The sequence below is a fragment of the Pleurodeles waltl genome, chromosome 7 (genome assembly GCF_031143425.1).
Source record: "Pleurodeles waltl isolate 20211129_DDA chromosome 7, aPleWal1.hap1.20221129, whole genome shotgun sequence".
In the NCBI taxonomy this organism is placed as follows: Eukaryota; Metazoa; Chordata; class Amphibia; order Caudata; family Salamandridae; genus Pleurodeles; species Pleurodeles waltl.
In genome coordinates, this window is record NC_090446.1 from 734752707 (window position 1) to 734771538 (window position 18832).

General features: G+C 45.4%; 1 protein-coding gene across 1 annotated transcript in view; it reads left to right on the forward strand.

The window, feature by feature from the left end:
* The window catches only part of CDKL3 (cyclin dependent kinase like 3), a 383247-nt gene that overhangs the window by 76091 nt on the left and 288324 nt on the right, over positions 1–18832 (forward strand). The window contains exon 2 of the mRNA XM_069201703.1: positions 18552–18746. Coding sequence (XP_069057804.1) covers positions 18552–18746 — 195 coding nt within the window. The remainder of the gene's footprint in view (positions 1–18551; positions 18747–18832) is intronic.

Sequence of the window (18832 nt, forward strand, 5' to 3'; positions counted from 1 at the left end):
ACTTCAGCACCTCGAGTCTTCACAAAGGTGATGTCGGTGGTTGCGGCAGAGCTCAGAAGGAAGGGGATAGCAGTATTCCCTTACTTGGACGACTGGCTGATCAAAGCCAAGTCCCCAGAGCTTGTGTCGCATCATCTGCAGTCAACAACCCAGTTGTTGTTCGACCTGGGCTTTTCGGTGAACGTGCCCAAATCTTACCTGGAGCCCTCTCAGCGCCTCCTGTTCATAGGGGCAGTACTGGATACAACATTGAATCGAGCCTTTCCTCCGCCTCAGCGGATTCAAGATATTCAGGAGTTGGTTCCAATGTTTCGAAATGGAGCGGTAGTTCCAGTCCTCAAGGTCCTTCGTCTGCTCAGTCTGTTTGCCTCCTGCATACTATTGGTCACGCTTGCTCGCTGGCACATGAGGGCTCTTCAGTGGTGCCTCCGAAGGCAGTGGTCTCAACACAAAGGAGATCTCAAAGGTGCTGTCAGGATCTCCAGAGATGCTGCTGTGGACTTGAAGTGGTGGATTGCAGGCAACAATCTTTCACAAGGAAAGCCGTTCGCGCAGTCACCACCAGTGACCACGGTTATAATGGATGCTTCCACTCTAGGGTGGGGAGCTCATCTGGGGGATCTGGAGATCAAAGGGCTTTGGTCTCCAGAGGAACAGATTTTTCATATCAATCTGTTGGAGTTGCGGGCTGTACGTCTGGCTCTCAAGGCCTTCCTCCCTTCCCTTCGTGGTCAGTCGGTACAGGTCCTGACGGACAATACTACCGCAATGTGGTACATAAACAAACAGGGAGGAGTAGGGTCGTACCTTCTCTGCAGAGAAGCTCTTCGACTATGGTCCTGGGCAAAGGACCATCAGATTTGCTTGGTAGCAAATCATCTGGCCGGGGTCTTGAATGTACGTGCGGACAGTCTCAGTCGCCATTTCTTGGCCGACCACGAGTGGCGTCTCCATCCAGATCAAGTCCGTTTAATCTTCCAGATGTGGGGGTTTCCTCGGATAGATCTGTTTGCCACTCGGGAGAACACACACTGTCCGTTTTTCTGCAGCCTCCAGTATCCGGTGCAGGGAGCGTTGGGGGACGCGTTTCAGATAACCTGGTGCGACCAGTTGCTTTACGTGTTTCCCCCCATACCCTTGATTCCTCGAGTATTGAGGAAAATTCGCCAAGACCGGGCTCAAGTCATCTTAATAGCTCCGGATTGGCCAAGGAGGGTGTGGTATTCCGACCTTCTCCAACTCTCGCTGTGCCCTCCGCTCCGTCTCCCTCTCAGGGCAGACCTCCTCTCGCAGTCGCAGGGGCAGGTTTTACACCCCAACCTCCAGAGCCTGCACCTTCATGCCTGGAGATTGAACGGGGCAACCTGAGTTCCTTCTCTCTCCCGCCTGATGTAGTGGATGTTATATTAGCGGCCAGGCGACACTCCACTAAATCTATCTACGCTAATAGGTGGTCTAAATTTGTTATGTGGTGTGGAGAGAGACAGATTGATCCCTTACATGCTCATCTGTCAGATGTTTTGTCTTTTGCTTTGTCACTAGCGCAAGAAGGTTGTGCAGTGGCTACTATTAAAGGTTATTTGTCTGCCTTGTCAGCCTTCATTTGTCTTCCAGACCAACCTTTGTTATTTAAATCCCCTATTGTTCTTAGATTCTTGAAAGGTCTTCTAAATAAATATCCTCCAAAACCATTCGTTATGCCTCAATGGGATTTGTCCTTGGTCCTGACTTTCCTTATGGGGTCCCCTTTCGAGCCTATGCATTCTTGTCCCTTAAGGTACTTAGTTATTAAAACAGTCTTCCTGGTGGCTATAACATCTGCAAGGAGAGTGAGTGAGTTGCAGGCCTTATCGGTAAAACCTCCTTATACAGCTTTTTATGGGGATAAGGTGGTGTTGAGGACCAAGGCTGCTTTCCTCCCGAAGGTTGTTTCACCCTTCCATTTGGCCCAGACAATTACTTTGTCCACGTTCTATCCTCCGTCTCATCCTTCAAAGGAGGAAGAGAGACTACATCGCTTGGACCCAAAGAGGGCATTAAGTTTCTACATTGATAGAACGAAGGATTTCAGGCTGGAGAACCAGCTGTTCATCGGATACGTGGGCAAGAGGAGAGGAAAGGCAGTCCACAAGAGAACACTTTCCAGGTGGGTTGTTCTTTGCATTAAAATCTGTTATTCTTTAGCAAAGAAGGATCCTCCTGATGGTATTAGAGCTCATTCCACCAGAGCTAAGTCGGCCACTTCGGCCTTGGCCAGAGGTGTTCCTGTGGTTGACATCTGTAAGGCCGCAACTTGGTCGTCCCTTCACACTTTTGCGGAACATTACTGTTTGGACTCTGAGGTCAGAAGGGACGGCCATTTTGCACGGTCAGTGCTGCAGGATTTCTTGGTTTGACCATCTAGGCTCCCACCACCGGGCGCGGTACTGCTTTGGGACTCTATTCATTAGGTGAGGAATCCACAGGTAGTTGTATCCATCAGAAGAACGAGTTACTTACCTTCGGTAACGACTTTTCTGGTGGATACATTAGTTACCTGTGAATTCCTCACGGTCCCACCCGCCTCCCCGTTGTCTTTTTGGTCTTACCAAGTAATCCTTGAGTGTGCTCCTCTTGGTCTTTAAGACTGCAATAGATTTTGTATATATGAATACTTGTGTGTGTGTATATATATATATATATATATCTTTGTGTATATACATAATTAGTATATATTTGTTTTGATGTAAAAAAAAAAAAAAAAAAAGGAGTTATATTAAATCTACAGCCATTCCATTGCAATGTTGTGTGATTTACAATGTTATGGGATGTTGCCTTGATCTTTCATTGCATTGGGTTATTGTTCTCATGCACGTAAAAAATGTTGGTACTGACGTCGGCACGTCGGCGAGGACCTCTTATTGCCTGTATGACGTCAGATGGCGTCGAGTGGGCTAATGTGACGTACTCGTCGACGTGCAGAAGCTAGGAAGAAGGTTTCCATCGAATGCTGGCGCCATGGGAGAATTCATTAGGTGAGGAATCCACAGGTAGCTAATGTATCCACCAGAAAAATCGTTACCGAAGGTAAGTAACTCGTTCTTCTTGCTTATTCATATATGTTTTAAAGTGTTATTTTATTGCTTTGCATGTAACTGTCTAATGACCATGTTTTTTAATGATTGGGATACACAGTATTTCTTGATACAGAAAATGTGTTAGTTACTGCTTGCTACTCTTATTCAAGCATGTGAATCCATGAAAGTTCCAATACTGGAGTAAGAAATAAGTTACTTACCTGTAACTGTAGTTCTCCAGCATTGGAAACTTTCATAGATTCACATGCTGCCCACCCGCCTCCCCGGAGGAGCTCACCTTCTCTCTTCTCAGTGCTCTGGGTTATTTCAGCACTTGCGCTCGGAAAATCTGGGGGAAGGCAGCTCCTCACAGGAGGTTCTAGAAGGGTGAGGCAATCTGATTGGTTCAAGTTTGAGTTTGGGTCTATTTTACAAAACAACTATGATGGGTTATTGTATTGATGCCTAGTTCATGTATTGTGTGCATACATCTTCAGCGCTGGTTTTATATTCCACCGGGAACTCCCATCTTGACGAAGGGGAAGTATTCAAGCATGTGAATCTATGAAAGTTTCCAATACTAGACAACTACAGTTACAGGTAAATAACTTATTTCTTTACCACCCCTAGGGTGGTGATGGAGAGGGGAGTGGTCACTCCCCTTTCCTTTGTCCAGTTTCGCACCAGAGCAGGGACTGTGGGTCCCTGGACTGGTGAAAATCGGTTTATGCAAGGAGGGCACCAAATGTGCTCTTCAAAGCATACTGGTGGCTTGGGGAGGCTACCCCTCCCAAGCCATGTAACGCCTATTGCCAAGGGAAGATGGTGTTACCTTCCTCTCCCACAGGGAAATCCTTTGTTCTGCCTTCCTCTGGCTGAGCTTGTCAAACAGCAGTAGGGCATAAACCTTTCTGAGGGGTGGCAATAGCACAGGCTGCCTGGAAACCCCCAAATGACTGGTAGGATCTATGCGGTGGGTCCTCTAAGGAGCCCCCACAGACTGCATGGAATCTTACAACCAATACTGTTAACAGTATTGAGGTATGATTTGGACATGTTTGATACCAGACATGCCCAGGTTCGGAGTTTCCATTATGTAGCTGTACACAGGTCCAGTACGTGTCCAGTACACATGTAAAATGGCTGCCCTGCACTCAGGAATTCCAGAGTAATGGAACTGGAGTTCGTACGGGTACCTCTGCTTTTGCAGGGGTGCCCTTGCGTACAGGTACCTATACCCTGCAATCTGGGCTAGGAGGGCCTACCATAGGGGTGACTTACAGTGACCTAGAGCAGTGACCTGTAGTGAAGGGGTACATGCACCTTTTCACGCAGGCTGCAATCGCAGGCCTGGAGACACATTTTGCATGGGCTTTCATGGGTGGCACAATACATGCTGCAGTCCATGGGGACCGCTGGTGCCATAATTCCCTAGGTACCAAAGTACCATATGCTAGGGACTTAAAAGGGGGTACCAGTATGCCATTGTGAGGTGTGCAAAGTCCTAGGCAACCACATTTAGAGGGAGAGAGTACAATCAAAATTTTTATGGTATTTAAGTTTCAGTGAATGTGATTTCGGTCACCTTTGTGATGGAGTAACCCTTTTACCGAGATCTAAATCAGGCCCTTAATCATCTGGGTAATTCCAAGTGCCGTTGGCTTTACCTATGCCACATTCAATGAAGGTCACAGAGTGTGGATTGCATAAAAATGTCATTTATGTTCCACAGCTGAAATGCATTTTGCACCTACTGAAAAATACTGACTGCAGTTCAGATGGTTGGCATTTAGGAAGCTAAAGGAAAGCAGATCATTGTCATCACTCCAGTCCCAGCCTTAGAGGCTATCACAAAGGCTAGCATTCCAAATGCAAAAGCCTTACATCTTAGATGGATACAGTGGGCCACTTCCTTGACTGCCACTGATGTAGACTGTCTTTGACCCTAAATTGCGAATGTGAGTTTCTCCGCTATGAACTGGAATCCCCATGCCCACTAACATTTTCCCTCTTGAGCAGTATAAATATAATATATACACTGATGGTTCAGTTCAACCTGCTGTAGGTACCAAACATCAATACTCTGCAGCTTGCACAGCTGTTTATGAAGTGATGAGGGATAGAGGGTTCCACCCTCAACAAACACTTATGCAGTCATGTGGGGATTGCACTGCAAAGCCGGCTGACCTAAAAGCATTGATTCTGGCACTGGAACATGCATATCCTGAATTCCTGACAGTGTGTGATTTGTACTATTGTGTCCAGTCTATCAAGCAAAATTTACATTACTGGTGCCTCAATGGATTCAGAGACTCTAAATGAAATACTAACAGTCAATAAGTGCTTTGGGGAAAGGTGGCAGAACTCCAGAAAAAAAAACTGCCACAGGCTCATGTAATGTATACATTGGGTCACCAACATGTTCAAATATACATTATAGGAAATTCTTGGCTGATGAATTTCCCAATTCTGATGGATACAACTACCTGTGGATTCCTCACCTAATGAATTCTCCCAATGCGCCAGCATTCGACGGAAAGTTTCTTACCAGCTCTGCACATCGACGAGGACGTCACAATTGCCTGACTCCCATGCAACGCCATCTGACGTCATCGAGGCAATAAGAGGTCCTCGCCGGTGTGCTGACGTCAGTTCCCTTTTTTCCATGCCTTCGAGCAATGTTTTTTTTCTTCTGGCTCTTGGGGAGCTACTGTTTCTCAGAAGAGATACTTTCTTGTTAAAATTTCTCCACCTCGCAAGTCCGGCTTCAAGCCTTGTAGGGAATGCGGGGGCCGTATGTCGGTGACAGACCTGCATAATGACTGTTTATGGTGCTTGAGCTCAGAGCACGACGTGGAAGAGTGTGGTTCCTGTCAACAAATCAACTCAAAGGCGTTGAAAGAGCGTGAAGCCAAGCTGTTTTTGGCTAAATCGAAGAAGAAGGAAAAGCACCGACATCGGAGGTCTTCTTCGAAATCTTCACATAAGAAACATGATTCCCAACGTTGTTCGGGGAAAGACCGATCTCGTTCGAGGTCTCCATCTGCTCGGCGTCGTACGACGTGGAGGTCAGCCCGACAGTGACGCCACAGCCTCAGAGTCCTCAGGCTTCTCCGGCTCCGTCAGTTTTTGAGGTGGATGAGCCTCGCCAGAGTCCTGCCTTCTCGCCTGCACAATCAGAGGTGCTGGATCCAGTGCAGACATCGCAGTCAGCGCCGACGCCGCAGGGGTATCCTGCTTTCCCGGCTCCGGGTGCGGTTTTGGCGGCCTTCCTAAACGCGATGTACAGCATCTTCAGTTCCATGGCTCCTGGCCGTGCACCGGCTGGTCCCTCAGGTCCATTGGCTTTTGGTCTGGGCGTTCCAGCTGCATACAAGCCGATGCCTTTTATGCCCTTCTGCCTGGTAGAAGTGGCTTGTCCGGCGCCAGTGCCTTTGACGTCACAGAGACCTTCGACGCCGGTGGTTTCAGCTGATCCGGTGGTGCTGTTGACTTCGCCACGACTTCAATCGACGCCGGTGAAGAGGGCTCGACTTCCCATGGCACCGATGGATCCAATGTTGGAAGAATCTGAAGATCAGCGTCAACCGAGGTCGTCAGTGTCGGCTAATTCTTTATCGACGCCGAAGATAGAGGCCGGGTTGCGTTCGAGGAGGAAGGCTCTCAGACTGTTGGAGGAGCAGGAGTATCAGAGACAGCTCCTAGAGGAAGGCGAGATCGCAGAGCCCCTGTGGGACTTTCAGGGTTTGGACTCTGCCAGCGGTCTCAATACTTCCCCAGAGTGGGACTTAGTTTCTCCAGGCGAGTTCACTGAGGAGGCTGCTTCATTCCACTCAGTGGTGAGGAAAGCAGAGGACTTTTTAGATCTCCTGTTACCTGCAGCTGAGGTGAAGACCAATATCCTCACAGAGGTGTTTGGCTGCTGCAGAGCCATTCCTGCCTTTTAATGAGGCTCTCACTGAACCAATTATTGAGGTTTGGAAGAAATCAGTGTTGGTTAGCAGATCAGTGGTGAGGAAATACAGAGTGGCCCCTGGGGACCTGGGCTTCCTCTCTAAGCATCCGACTTTCGGAGAGTCTGGTGGTTCAGGCATCCTGCTCCTTGCGCTCAGCCCCTGGTTAGTTCCCTGGGGCTTCATCAGACAGGGAGTTGAAAAGGATGGAACAGTCGGCCAAGAAGATCTTTTCGTCTTCCAGTATGGCCCTGAAGTCGGCTAACGCCACTTGTGTGTTAAGAAGATCTATCCATGCCTTGATGGATGCGGCTAAGGCTGAGATTCCAGATGTGTCCCAGGACATACGGGGTCTTTTGGCTGATGGACAAGCAGCGGCAACTCATGTCATTCAGTAAGGGTTAGATACTGCGGATTCAGTGGCCAGAGTGATGGGGACATCCGTTGCAACCAGGAGACATGCTTGGCTGAGGTCGTCTGGTTTTTCATCTGATGTGCAAACAACTCTTTTAGACTTGCCATGTGATGGAGATAAGCTATTTGGTTCGAAAGCTGACTCTGCCTTAGAGCACTTCAAAGAGAGCAGGGCTACGGCTAAGTCCCTAGGTTTGCACGCTTCAACCACAACCCCGTTCAGGTCATTTAGAAGGTTCAGGGGGTTTGGATGAGGCTCTTCCTTTCGGGGGAGACTCCATCCTGCAGGCCAGCAACCATCTACGCTTTCCTATAGGTCATTTAGAGGGAGGGGTAGAGTTCGAACCAGAGGAGCCACCCAGCAGCACCCTACCTCTTCTTCTTCCTCCGGGGGGGGGGCTGTTGCAACAGGGAAAGCAGCTTTAGTCCCCCATCCATTACTTCCCATACTTCTCCTGTAGGGTGAAGGTTGTTTCATTTTCTCTGCATGTGGAATCTGATCACATCGGATTCCTGGGTCATCAATATTGTGGAGAAAGGTTATGCACTTCCCTTTCGGAAGTTTCCTCCTGCCATCCCTCCCTGTTCCTCCTTTTGCACGGAAGACCATCTCCTGTTATTACAACAGGAATTTCAGACCCTATTATCAAAAGGTGCAGTGAAGTTGGTTCCAGAGCAGGAAAGGGGTCAGGGTTGTTATTTGCGATATTTCCTGATCCCGAAGAAGGATGGTCGGTTGAGGCCTATCCTGGACCTGAGGGTTTTGAACTGGTTCCTCAAGCAGGAGAAGTTCAAAATGCTGACCCTAGCTCAGGTGCTTTTGACATTGAACGAAGAAGATTGGATGGTGTCTGTCGACCTGCAGCATGATTACTTTCATATCCCTATTCTCAAGTCACACAGGAAGTATCTCCGGTTTGTGGTGGGGTCTCAACATTATCAGTTTGCAGTCCTTCCTTTACCTGGACGATTGGTTGATCAAAGCCAAGTATCCAGAACTTGTGTTGCGTCACCTGCAGATAGCAACCCAGTTGTTGTTCGATCTGGGCTTTTCGGTAAACATGCCCAAATCTCACCTGGAGCCCTCTCAATGCCTCCTGTTCATAGGGGCTGTACTGGACACAACGTTGAATCGGGCCTTTCCTCCGCCTCAGCAGATTCAGGACATTCAGGCATTGATTCCAATGTTTCGAAGTGAAGTGGTTGTTCCAGTCCTCAAGGTCCTTCATCTGCTCGGTCTGTTCGCCTCATGCATTCTGTTGGTCACTCATGCACGCTGGCACATGAGGGCTCTTCAGTGGTGCCTCTGCAGGCAGTGGTTTCAACACAAAGAGGATCTTGATGAGTCGATAAAGATGTCCAGAGAGACTGCAGCGGATCTACGATGGTGGGCGGTGGATGGCAATCTTTCCAAAGGAAGGCCGTTTTTACTGCCGCCTTAGGTGACCACGGCGATAACTCTAGGGTGGGGAGCTCATCTGTGGGACCTGGAGATCAAAGGTCGTTGGTCTCCAGTGGAACAGATGTTCCATATCAATCTGTTAGAATTCTGGGTGATACTTTTAGCTCTCAAGGCCTTCCTCCTCTCCCTTCGCAGTCAGTCAGTCCAGGTTCTGACGGACAACACTACTACGATGTGGTACATCATCAAGCAGGAAGGAGTAGGGTTGTACCTTCTCTGCAGAGAAGCTCTACGGCTTTGGTCCTGGGCACAGGACCATCAGATTTGCGTAGCAAACCATCTGGCCGGAGTTCAAAACGTACGTGCGGACAGCCTCAGTTGGCACTTCTCAGCCAATCACGAGTGCCGTCTCCATCCGGACCTGATTCGTTTTTTACATCTTCCGGATGTGGGGATTTCCTCAGGTAGACCTTTTTGCCACTCGGGAGAACGCGCACTGCCCGTTGTTCTGCAGCCTCCAGTATCTGGTGCAAGGGGCGTTTTGGGACGCGCTTCAGATGCCCTGGCACGGCCAATTGCTTTACGCATTTCCCCCCATACCCTTGATTCCTCAGGTTCTGAGGAAGATTCGCCAAGACCGGGTGCAAGTCATTTTACTAGCTCCGGATTGGCCACTAAGGGTGTGGTACTCGGACCTTCTCCAACTTTCACTGTGCCCTCTGCTCCGTCTCCCTCACAGGGCAGACCTCCTCTCGCAGTCGCAGGGGCAGGTTCTACACCCCCACCTCCAGAGTCTGCACCTGCATGCCTGGAGAATGAACGGGGCAATCTGAGTTCCTTTTCTCTCCCGCCATAGGTGGTGGACGTTATTTTATCGGCCAGGCGACACTCCACCAAATCAACCTATGCTGGTAGATGGGCAAAATTTGTGGCTTGGTGTGGAGAGAACCAAATTGATCCCTTACATGCACATTTGTCGGGCATTTTATTATTTGCGTTGTCCTTGGCGCAGAGGGGTTGTGCAGTTGCGACTGTTAAGGGCTATTTGTCGGCCTTTCTTTGCTTTCCTGATCAACCCTCTTTGTTTAAATCCCCTAGAGTTGTAAGGTTCTTGAGAGGTCTTACTATTAAGTTCCCTCCCTCTCCTTTTATTATGCCTCAATGGGATCTGAATTTGGAACACACTTTCTTGATGGGTTCACCGTTTTAGCCTTTACATTCATGCTCCTTAAGATTTTTAGTGTTAAAAACTGTTTTTCTTGTAGCCATCACATCAACTAGGCGAGTGAGTGAACTTCAAGCGCTTAGTGTAAAACCCCCTTTCACTTCCTTCATGCGGACAGAGTGGTGCTGAGGACCAAGGCGGCTTTGCTTCCGAAGGTTGTTACACCCTTCCATTTAGGGCAGTCCATTATGCTTTCATCCTTTTATCCTTCTCTCCATCCATCTAAAGAGGCGGAGAGACTTCATCGGCTTGACCTTAAAAAAGCTTTAAGCTTCTACGTTGAAAGAATGAGAGAGTTCAGAGTGGAAGATCAGCTCTTCATCGGCTACGTGGGGAAGAGGAGGAAGGGCAAGGTGGTCCACAAGAGAACACTATCCAGGTGGGTCATTCTTTGCATAATATTTTTTATGTTATTCTTTGGCAAAGAAGGTTCCTTCTGTTGGAATTAGAGCCCATTTGACCAGGGCTAAGTCGGCCTCTACGGCTTTGGCTAGAGGTGTTCCTGTGGCTGATATTTGTAAGGCCGGAACTTGGTCTTCCCTCCATACTTTTGCAAAGCATTATTGTTTGGATTCAGAGGTTAGGAGGGATGGCCATTTTGCACGGTCCGTGCTGCAGGATTTCTTGGTGTGACCATTCAGGCACCCGTCTCAGAGTGCGGTATTGCTTTGGGACTCTATTCATTCATTAGGTGAGGAATCCACAGGTAGTTGTATCCATCAGAAGAATAAGTTACTTAGCTTCGGTACCGCCTTTTCTGGTGGATACACTAGCTACCTGTGGATTCCTCACGGTCCCACCCGCCTCCCCGTTGCCTGGTTGGTCTTACCAAGATATCCTAGGGTGTGTACGTATATAGGGAAATGTATATATGTTTGACGGTATATGTAGATTCATGTACATATATATGGTGTTTTTTTTATATATATATATATATATATATATATATTTATAAATATATTTGATATTTTGTTGTTTATATTTGATTAAAAGTTTTGTTTTATATTTGACTGATTTATTCATGTCAGGTATGTAAGGTCGGTGCTCACCTGTTCGCCTTGAAGGCACGTAAAAAATGGTGAAAACGGACACGTAAAAAATTGTGAAAACGGACATCAGCACGCCGGTGAGGACCTCTTATTGCCTCTGACGTCAGACTGCGGCGCGTGGGAGTCGGGCAATTGTGACGTCCTCGTCTACGTGCAGAGCTGGGAAGAAAATTTCCGTCTAATGCTGCCACATTGGGAGACTTCATCAGGTGAGGAATCCACTGGTAGCTAGTGTATCCACCAGAAAAGGCGTTACCAAAGGTAAGTAACTTATTTATCTGTGTCATTACTGCAACTGTAGCTACAGTTCACATACAAGGGTGGGTAAAGAACTAGTGGCTGCCCTGAACGCTTTGGCTGACTGCACCTCCTTACCAAAAGTATATCGAGCAAAATAGACCCACCACTTGAGTGCCGAAAACATTCTTTATGTAATAATTTCAGGGGTGGGTGATCCCCAACCAGGACCTCAGACTAGAACTAATTAAAGCACCACATTAGGGGGCTGCATCTGACCATGCTGGTGTGGCAGCTACAGTTTCCTTGTTACAAAAATGCTTTTGGTGGCATGGTCGGGACAAACGGACAAAGCAGTATGTCCTTAGTTGTGCCATTTGCCAAAAAATAAAAGGTTCCACCTTTAAGCGCCTACTGCAGACACCCCTCTTATTGGCCAACAAGCCACTACAGTGTGTTTAACTAGACCATTGCTGTCCTTTGAATTCGGATAGTGCATTCAAATACATCCTACTTGCTGTAGATTCTTGCTGCAGATTTCTTTGGGTGTGGCCACAGCAAGCGGCTGACGCTCTTACTGTTATTAAAAGATTTGCAAGTCGTCATTGGAAGATATGCAGTAGCTCCATTCCACTTGGACCAGGGCCCTGCCTCTGCCTCCAAAGCATATAGGGATACCATGGGAACCCTTGGTGTAGCTGTGCATTATTCTTTTGCATATCACCCCCAGGAATATTGAATAGTGAAGGGGAAAAAACGAAACTTAAAAGTAATTCTTAGCAGCTAGAGTATTATGTTCAGGTCTAAGTCGGATCCATCACCTTTATGGAGTCCAGAGAGCATTAAATAATCTGCCTAGAAGATTTTTGGGTGGTTGTACTCCAGATGAAGGTCTGCTTGGCATCCAGATGTATGTCCCAGATCTTGATGGCTCTGGTGTAGATGCCGCAGAAATAACTTTTGACATAAATGAATGCCTCACTGTCTAACAGGATCTACAGCACTTCTGAGATGAGCGTTTTACTACACATGCTGCCACTGAGGGAATGATGGATACACCAGCACACACAGGCTGAATTCCAAAAGCGGAACCTCTCGACGTTGACTCCTCTCGCCGTTGGGAGCCCCTCGATGGCGATCTGCCTCGACGTCGGTGGGATGATGTCGATCGTCTCCGGCGAGCACTGGCTCTCGACGTCAATCTTCCCCTTCGCGTCGACGGGGACCTCGACAGGGAATTCCTCGACAGCGAATGTCTGTGCCGTCTCGTCGATGATAATGCTCTTGATGGCGAGTGATGTCTCTTCCTCGACGGCGAGCTGGTTCTCGATGGCGAGCAGATCTGGAAGCTGCTCCAGAGGACAAAGTCAGAGCCCTGGTGGAAGACTGACCTTCCCCTCACTCTGTGGTGGATTGTGCCCTCCGTCTACTGTCCTCCTTGGCTTGAAGACGAATTTTCTCCCTGTCACGAAGGGTGCGCCTGGAGAAGGTTTTACAAATGTCACAGGCATCAGGTTTATGAGATGACGGCAGGCAAATAATACAGACTTGATGTGGGTCTGTTTTGGCCTTCTTCCTGCCACAGCTAGGGCACTTATCAAAAAGTGAAGGCATGTTAGTGGAAAAAAGCCTTAAATTTCTGTCAGAATTTGACAACAAAAGACAGAAAACCTATAAATAGTTGGAGCTCAATGCTTCAGGGTCCTGTCAGAAGGTGCCGGAAAAAAGAACTGAGGCAACTGCCTTTTGCTATGCATGATGGGATACAGGAAGTCTTTCTCTTCTTAAAGGCACAGTTCTATTTACATTCTGTATAATGGCAGCCTATAGGCTACACTGCCCTGCATTGTTTCATCCTTATTTTAAAGTTGTAAAAAGGTTTGTGAAAGATTTTTTCGACTTCATCTCCAGAATACGCATGTTTTTTAATGTATATCTATACTACAGTACCCTTTTTTCAACCAAAAGAATGAACAATTTGGCCTTTGTAGCTTTTCCTCTAGGCTGCACATTGACTTTCTTAAGTGACTTTGCAGGCCTTCCTCAAGAAAGGCGAACATCTACACTTAAGAAGACACTTCAGAACAGTGCTCCGGGGTCCCCGCAGGCGTGCGGAACTATTCAGTGCTTATGACTATCATGGAAATACCCCTACGAGAGAACTGGAGTTACAGGTAAGAAACTATTCCTTTTCACTGACTTAAACACACTTATGTGATCCGTCTATAGTCATTATACTGGCCATGCTTGCTCCCTTCTTGTGGATTGGATTTGTGACTGCTTCCTTCTTGCTTATAAATGTACATTATCTTCCTGAACGCTGTGCTGTTGAACTGGTAACTATAATACTGAAGCCTCGTCTTAGCTCTTGCAAACATTTATACTGTTCTAGTTCCTGACTGGATTGTTTTTGATAAGGGTCCATATGATTTTTTTGGGTCTACAGAGACTTTTCAAATTCCTTATGTGTTGAAAATCTCTGTGGATGATATAATCACACCGGGTGTTGTGTCTGCCGTCGTGCCAGTGCTTTATGATCTTGAATATTCTACTGTATTTGAAAATAGATATGTACATCAATTTAGCAAATTATGGTATGAGGTTTGGTTGTCACTAAGCTTTTGTAGAGCTAGTACTCCCCGTACACTTTTTAATTATACACAATGGGATCATTGTCCTACTCCAACAGTGGGACGTTTTAAAACCTATTCAGTCAAATTCATATATTTTTACGCTCATGATACTACTGATCTGGTCTCTTATTATTTCAAATTACCATCAACAAAAGCGATGAAAAACACTGTGACCACTACTAAATTAATCTATTCAAATTCATTTGTTTCGCAAATAGCTGTCAAGGGCTATGATGATTGGAAAGAAACAATTGATTTAAAATCAGTTTGGGGAACAAAAGATTGGCAAGTGAAAGGCATGGATGCCTTATTTCAAGCATGTCTGATTCAATTACAGATGATTTCCTGAATCACACTGTTAAGCAGCCAACCTGCCTAGGTCTAGCAGAAATTAAAGACATTATTGTCCTCCATATCCCTTCATTTGCAAAATTTGTCAATTGGCAAAGTCTGGTAATTTATATAGAAGATCAGCTCAACGGAATGGTCAGAAATGATACATTTAATTTGACACTTTCTTTCATGCCCCAATTGGTGGTTATGGTGGCCAGTAGAAACACGTATGGATGTCATGCGCGTTTTGTAAACTCTTCACAGGGTTTTAAAGCAAGGAGAATGGATCATCATATCAAGGCAAAACATACAGGGATTGTCACCACTTACATTGTAGGGAAGCTCTGTCAGTCATGGTTACAACCTTTCCCTCTATAAGCTGTGAAAGAGCAGCTCACTCTCCTCTCTGATGACATGGATTTGTAAGATTTCTTATTAGGTTCTAGATCACCACACTCCAAAAGATTCTTGTATGCCATTTTTTATGAAATTTGAAAGCTTTCTCCAAATGAAAGGTGCTGCTCGTTTATGACAAGTAGAGCAGGTTAATTTGGAGAAAGCACTGTCTGTTTTTGATAATGGAATGAATACATTGTCCACTAAGATACACTCTGTACAACATTGTGCTTTCTAAAACATGGACAGAGTTAGCTGAGATCCATAATGCTTTTGCGGTGTACATTACAGGTTCTAAAAATCGAACTGCATTCCCTGGAAGCATATGAACTCGAGTTATTCCCTTTCCCTTCAATTTAACAAAGAAGGATGCAACATGCACAATGCTTAACAAAGAAAAGTTAAGAAACTTGCCTTTCACAGAGGCTGGAACTCTATAAGCAGTGTGGTTAGTACATGGAGTTATCTCTCTGCCAATCTCAAGATTTCAGTTCATGTCATGTATAAATAACTTTCCTATATGCAGGTTTGAGGATTTAGGGGAGAGTTTTATACATGAGATGTGGGAATTACCCTATGACTACAAATGTATGAATGGCTAAAAGGGAAGTCTTTCTCAGTGATAGTGATTGTGGAGCTTCTGTAAGCCACTTGATCTCTAAACAGGTGAGACTGCATGGTGTATGTAACGGGTCAGTGGTCAATTTGGCATGATACTTTAAGGGAGTTCCTATCCCCTTGATTCACAGTGTTCTGTTGCTTTCGAACAGAAGTTACTTGATGTTGAGTGATCAAGGCTATTGTGGGATGATAGGAGGTGTCCCCTATGTGATTTCTGTTTCTCAAATAATGACCTGCTGTGGTAATGTACTGTTTGCTCCCACACTTGAAACTAGGAAAATGAGTTTGTGTCCCTCCATACGTACCTTTAATGTTAACTTCAACAAGCTGAGCCAACTACTAAGAGTATTATTGTTTCAAAAACATGTGATGCTTACATCTGCCAGTGAAACATTTGAATTGCAAGTGGCATGGTCGTTCGCCGAGATACAGTTGCTTTTAAATACCAACTTCCCAAGACACTTCAGTGAACTTATGAGTTGCATTTGTAATGCTTCCAACAACGCAAGTTTTGTACACTATTTTAAGGCGACTGGGTCTGGTTTTGTCAGCACTTTACAGCTGTCTTTGGGGCAATTCCATCCATTAAACACTCTTTTTTTCAAGTGTTTTTAGAGTCATATCGCTAGTTTTGGCAGTAATTGGCGGAATTTTACTATTTCTATTTTTGCTCCGCAATTGACGTCCCTTTGAAAGCTGAGTAGAGGTGGAACTACAGCACGCCTAGCTGTGTTGTGAATGTATCATACATCACTTTGGCATACATTTTTTGGAGGAACTAAACGACAATTGGTCTTTGTCTCTCAACCAGTAAGGTTATACTGCGTGCAGCATGTGTTCCACTGTCTTTGGTGCCCTTTCGAATGTGCACTGGATCTGTGTCTTGCACAATAATTCGTACTATCTACGGACCTGGATCTTGTGAGTTCCCACTGAGGGTTAATTTCCAGAGTTTTACTTTGAGACTATGGTTGCTTTAAAATGCCTTTTATTAGCCGTCCTCCGTGGATATGGTTGCTATGGCTCCAAAGATGTTTTCATCTCATTCAGTAACTGCAGGCTTGCACAGGATGCTGCTTTCTCGGTGGAGGCTTAGGCTCTGGATCATGTCTGTTCCTTCGATTTACTCATGAAGGCTTTGGGGGTTATGTCTTCACACCACAGATGCAGGATCCCTCTTGGATTTCATTTACACTGATGTTTTGGTTGCCATCATGGCTGCCTCCGATAACTTTTCAAATTCATCCTTTTTCTTTTTTTTAGCAAATTGTTTGTTTTAATTATCTCATTTTTAATTGTTTGCTCTGCTTGCTGGTGTGAACATTTTAATGTCTGAGTATTTTAGATGGCCTTGCAAGGGGAGGGTATTGTAAGGACCTCTTAAACCTGAGTTGGTCACCGCTGTTTTGAGCATAATTTTCCACGTTCATATTTTATTTGTTTTAGCCAAGCTGCTTTAGTAATGACATTTAACCTAATTTCTTGCATGAAAGTCTTCGAGGAATTTGTGGTACGAGTTGCTTGGTTCGTTAGCCTTTGCACAACATGTAATTTGTACTTTCTGTTCAAAGCTAGCAACACTGTACTTGATATCCTAGATTTGATGTTGCCCATTTAGGAGAAAGCTTCTAACATTTATACACAGCATTGCATTAGAACTGTGCTTCCAACACAGTATTACTTTATTATATATAAACTGTGTACTGACCCGAGATGGGCAAAGGGCATTCCAGCCATAACTGTCCTGAGATGAATGCTGAGCAACATGCAGATTGCTGGCGTTAATCTACCAGCCTCCTGAGAGGATTGCCATCTACACCACAGGCCAACTCCCGACACTCTCTTCAGGTATGTGATTGGGGCTAATTTCTTAGATTGGGCCAGGCACAAGGGTACACCTGCTATGCTCTCAGCATAGTTTAGGGTTGAGTAGGAACCTCCAGAACCTGTAGAACATCTAGAACCACCTTTACCTTGGTTAGATTGTTTATCTTTACCATGTTTAATGCTGATTACGTTGCTTTGTTTCATCTGACTAGCTATCACAGCTCGCTCTCATTTTCCTAGATTGAGATTGTTTCAATAAATGTATTGAAAACTTAGCTCACGTCTTTGCCTCTCGCGTTGGCATGCATGAGTAATACCACTAAAGGGTAAGATCTGTTTCCACTACTTCCCAGGGGAGTCATTGTGTCATGTTCAGGTTCCCATAAGCACCTTCCAACCCATTATGTTTGGTGGTTTAGGTGAGGCACTATGAGCTAGCCAGAAATTGGGCAGACAGTTACTGATGGTGTGGATGAACTCAGTCTGCTATATTCTGAAGTTCTGCTGTCCTAAATACGCTGTAGAAACCGTATAACACTGGCACTGTACCATCTCTCAGGCACACATACATCTTTACACTGCATACAACTTAATGCAGGCCTAGTGTTTGGTTAAGTACACAGTAACAGAATTGTACCAGCGTGGACCAGGAGGCACCATTGAAGTGATGCATTTAAAAAAATAATAATTAAACAGACCTATTATCTTCACTGATCACTAAAAACATGGTATGTTTCCACTACAGTTACTCCAGGTGAAGGCAGTAACCTTGTGCCTCCTGAGGGTAGCGCCTTGGGCACCTCTCCCAGTCTAAGCAGCGTACTGTCCATGAGAAAGGTCTAGGTGACGACCCACACCCATGATCTATACTGGCCCATGACCAAAAATCATACCAAGGACCGATATGTCACAGCGGCTGAGACAATCAGGACAGTGTTACCTGTCCCGCACCATGCCAGGGACCTATCAGTCCCAAAACGCAAATTATATTTAAAATCAGAATGTTGTGCAGTGAATAGCTTTCAGGAATATAAACAATGTATGCTTTGTGACCTCTTGTAAGTAACATTCTGTTTCCCTGTTATCCTAAAATACACAGTAAAAATATTCCAAAAAACATAGCTTAGTAAGATGTCAACACTTCAGTACAGCGTTGGGTCTCCTTACCTTAAATCATATTGGAAACCATATTTGTGTTTTTTTAAAGGGATAAATTGTGCTTTATCTTTGTGTTTATTATATGTATTATGTTGCCGCTTTATTAACAGATTTAATAGTACCATACTGCCCTTTGAAAACACAATTTTAAAAATGTATTTAGTGATTCCTCTCTATGCACAGTTAATATGTCCGTGTGCCATTTGAAATAATAAAACCCTATACATGTTTTTAATTTTATTTTCAGCAATTTCGTCATGAAAATCTAGTGAACTTGCTCGAAGTATTCAAACAAAATAGAAAATTTTATTTGGTATTTGAGTTTGTAGATCACACACTGCTGCAGGAGCTGGAGCTTCATCCTAAGGGCCTGGAAAGCAGAACAATAAAAAAGTTCCTCTTTCAGATCATTCGAGCACTTGAGTACCTTCACAAGAACAATGTGAGTATATTGGGGTTTTAGCATTTAAAAATAAAGTCTGACAGTTGATTTACTAAATTGATAGTGACATGCAGCAGGGGCTCCCC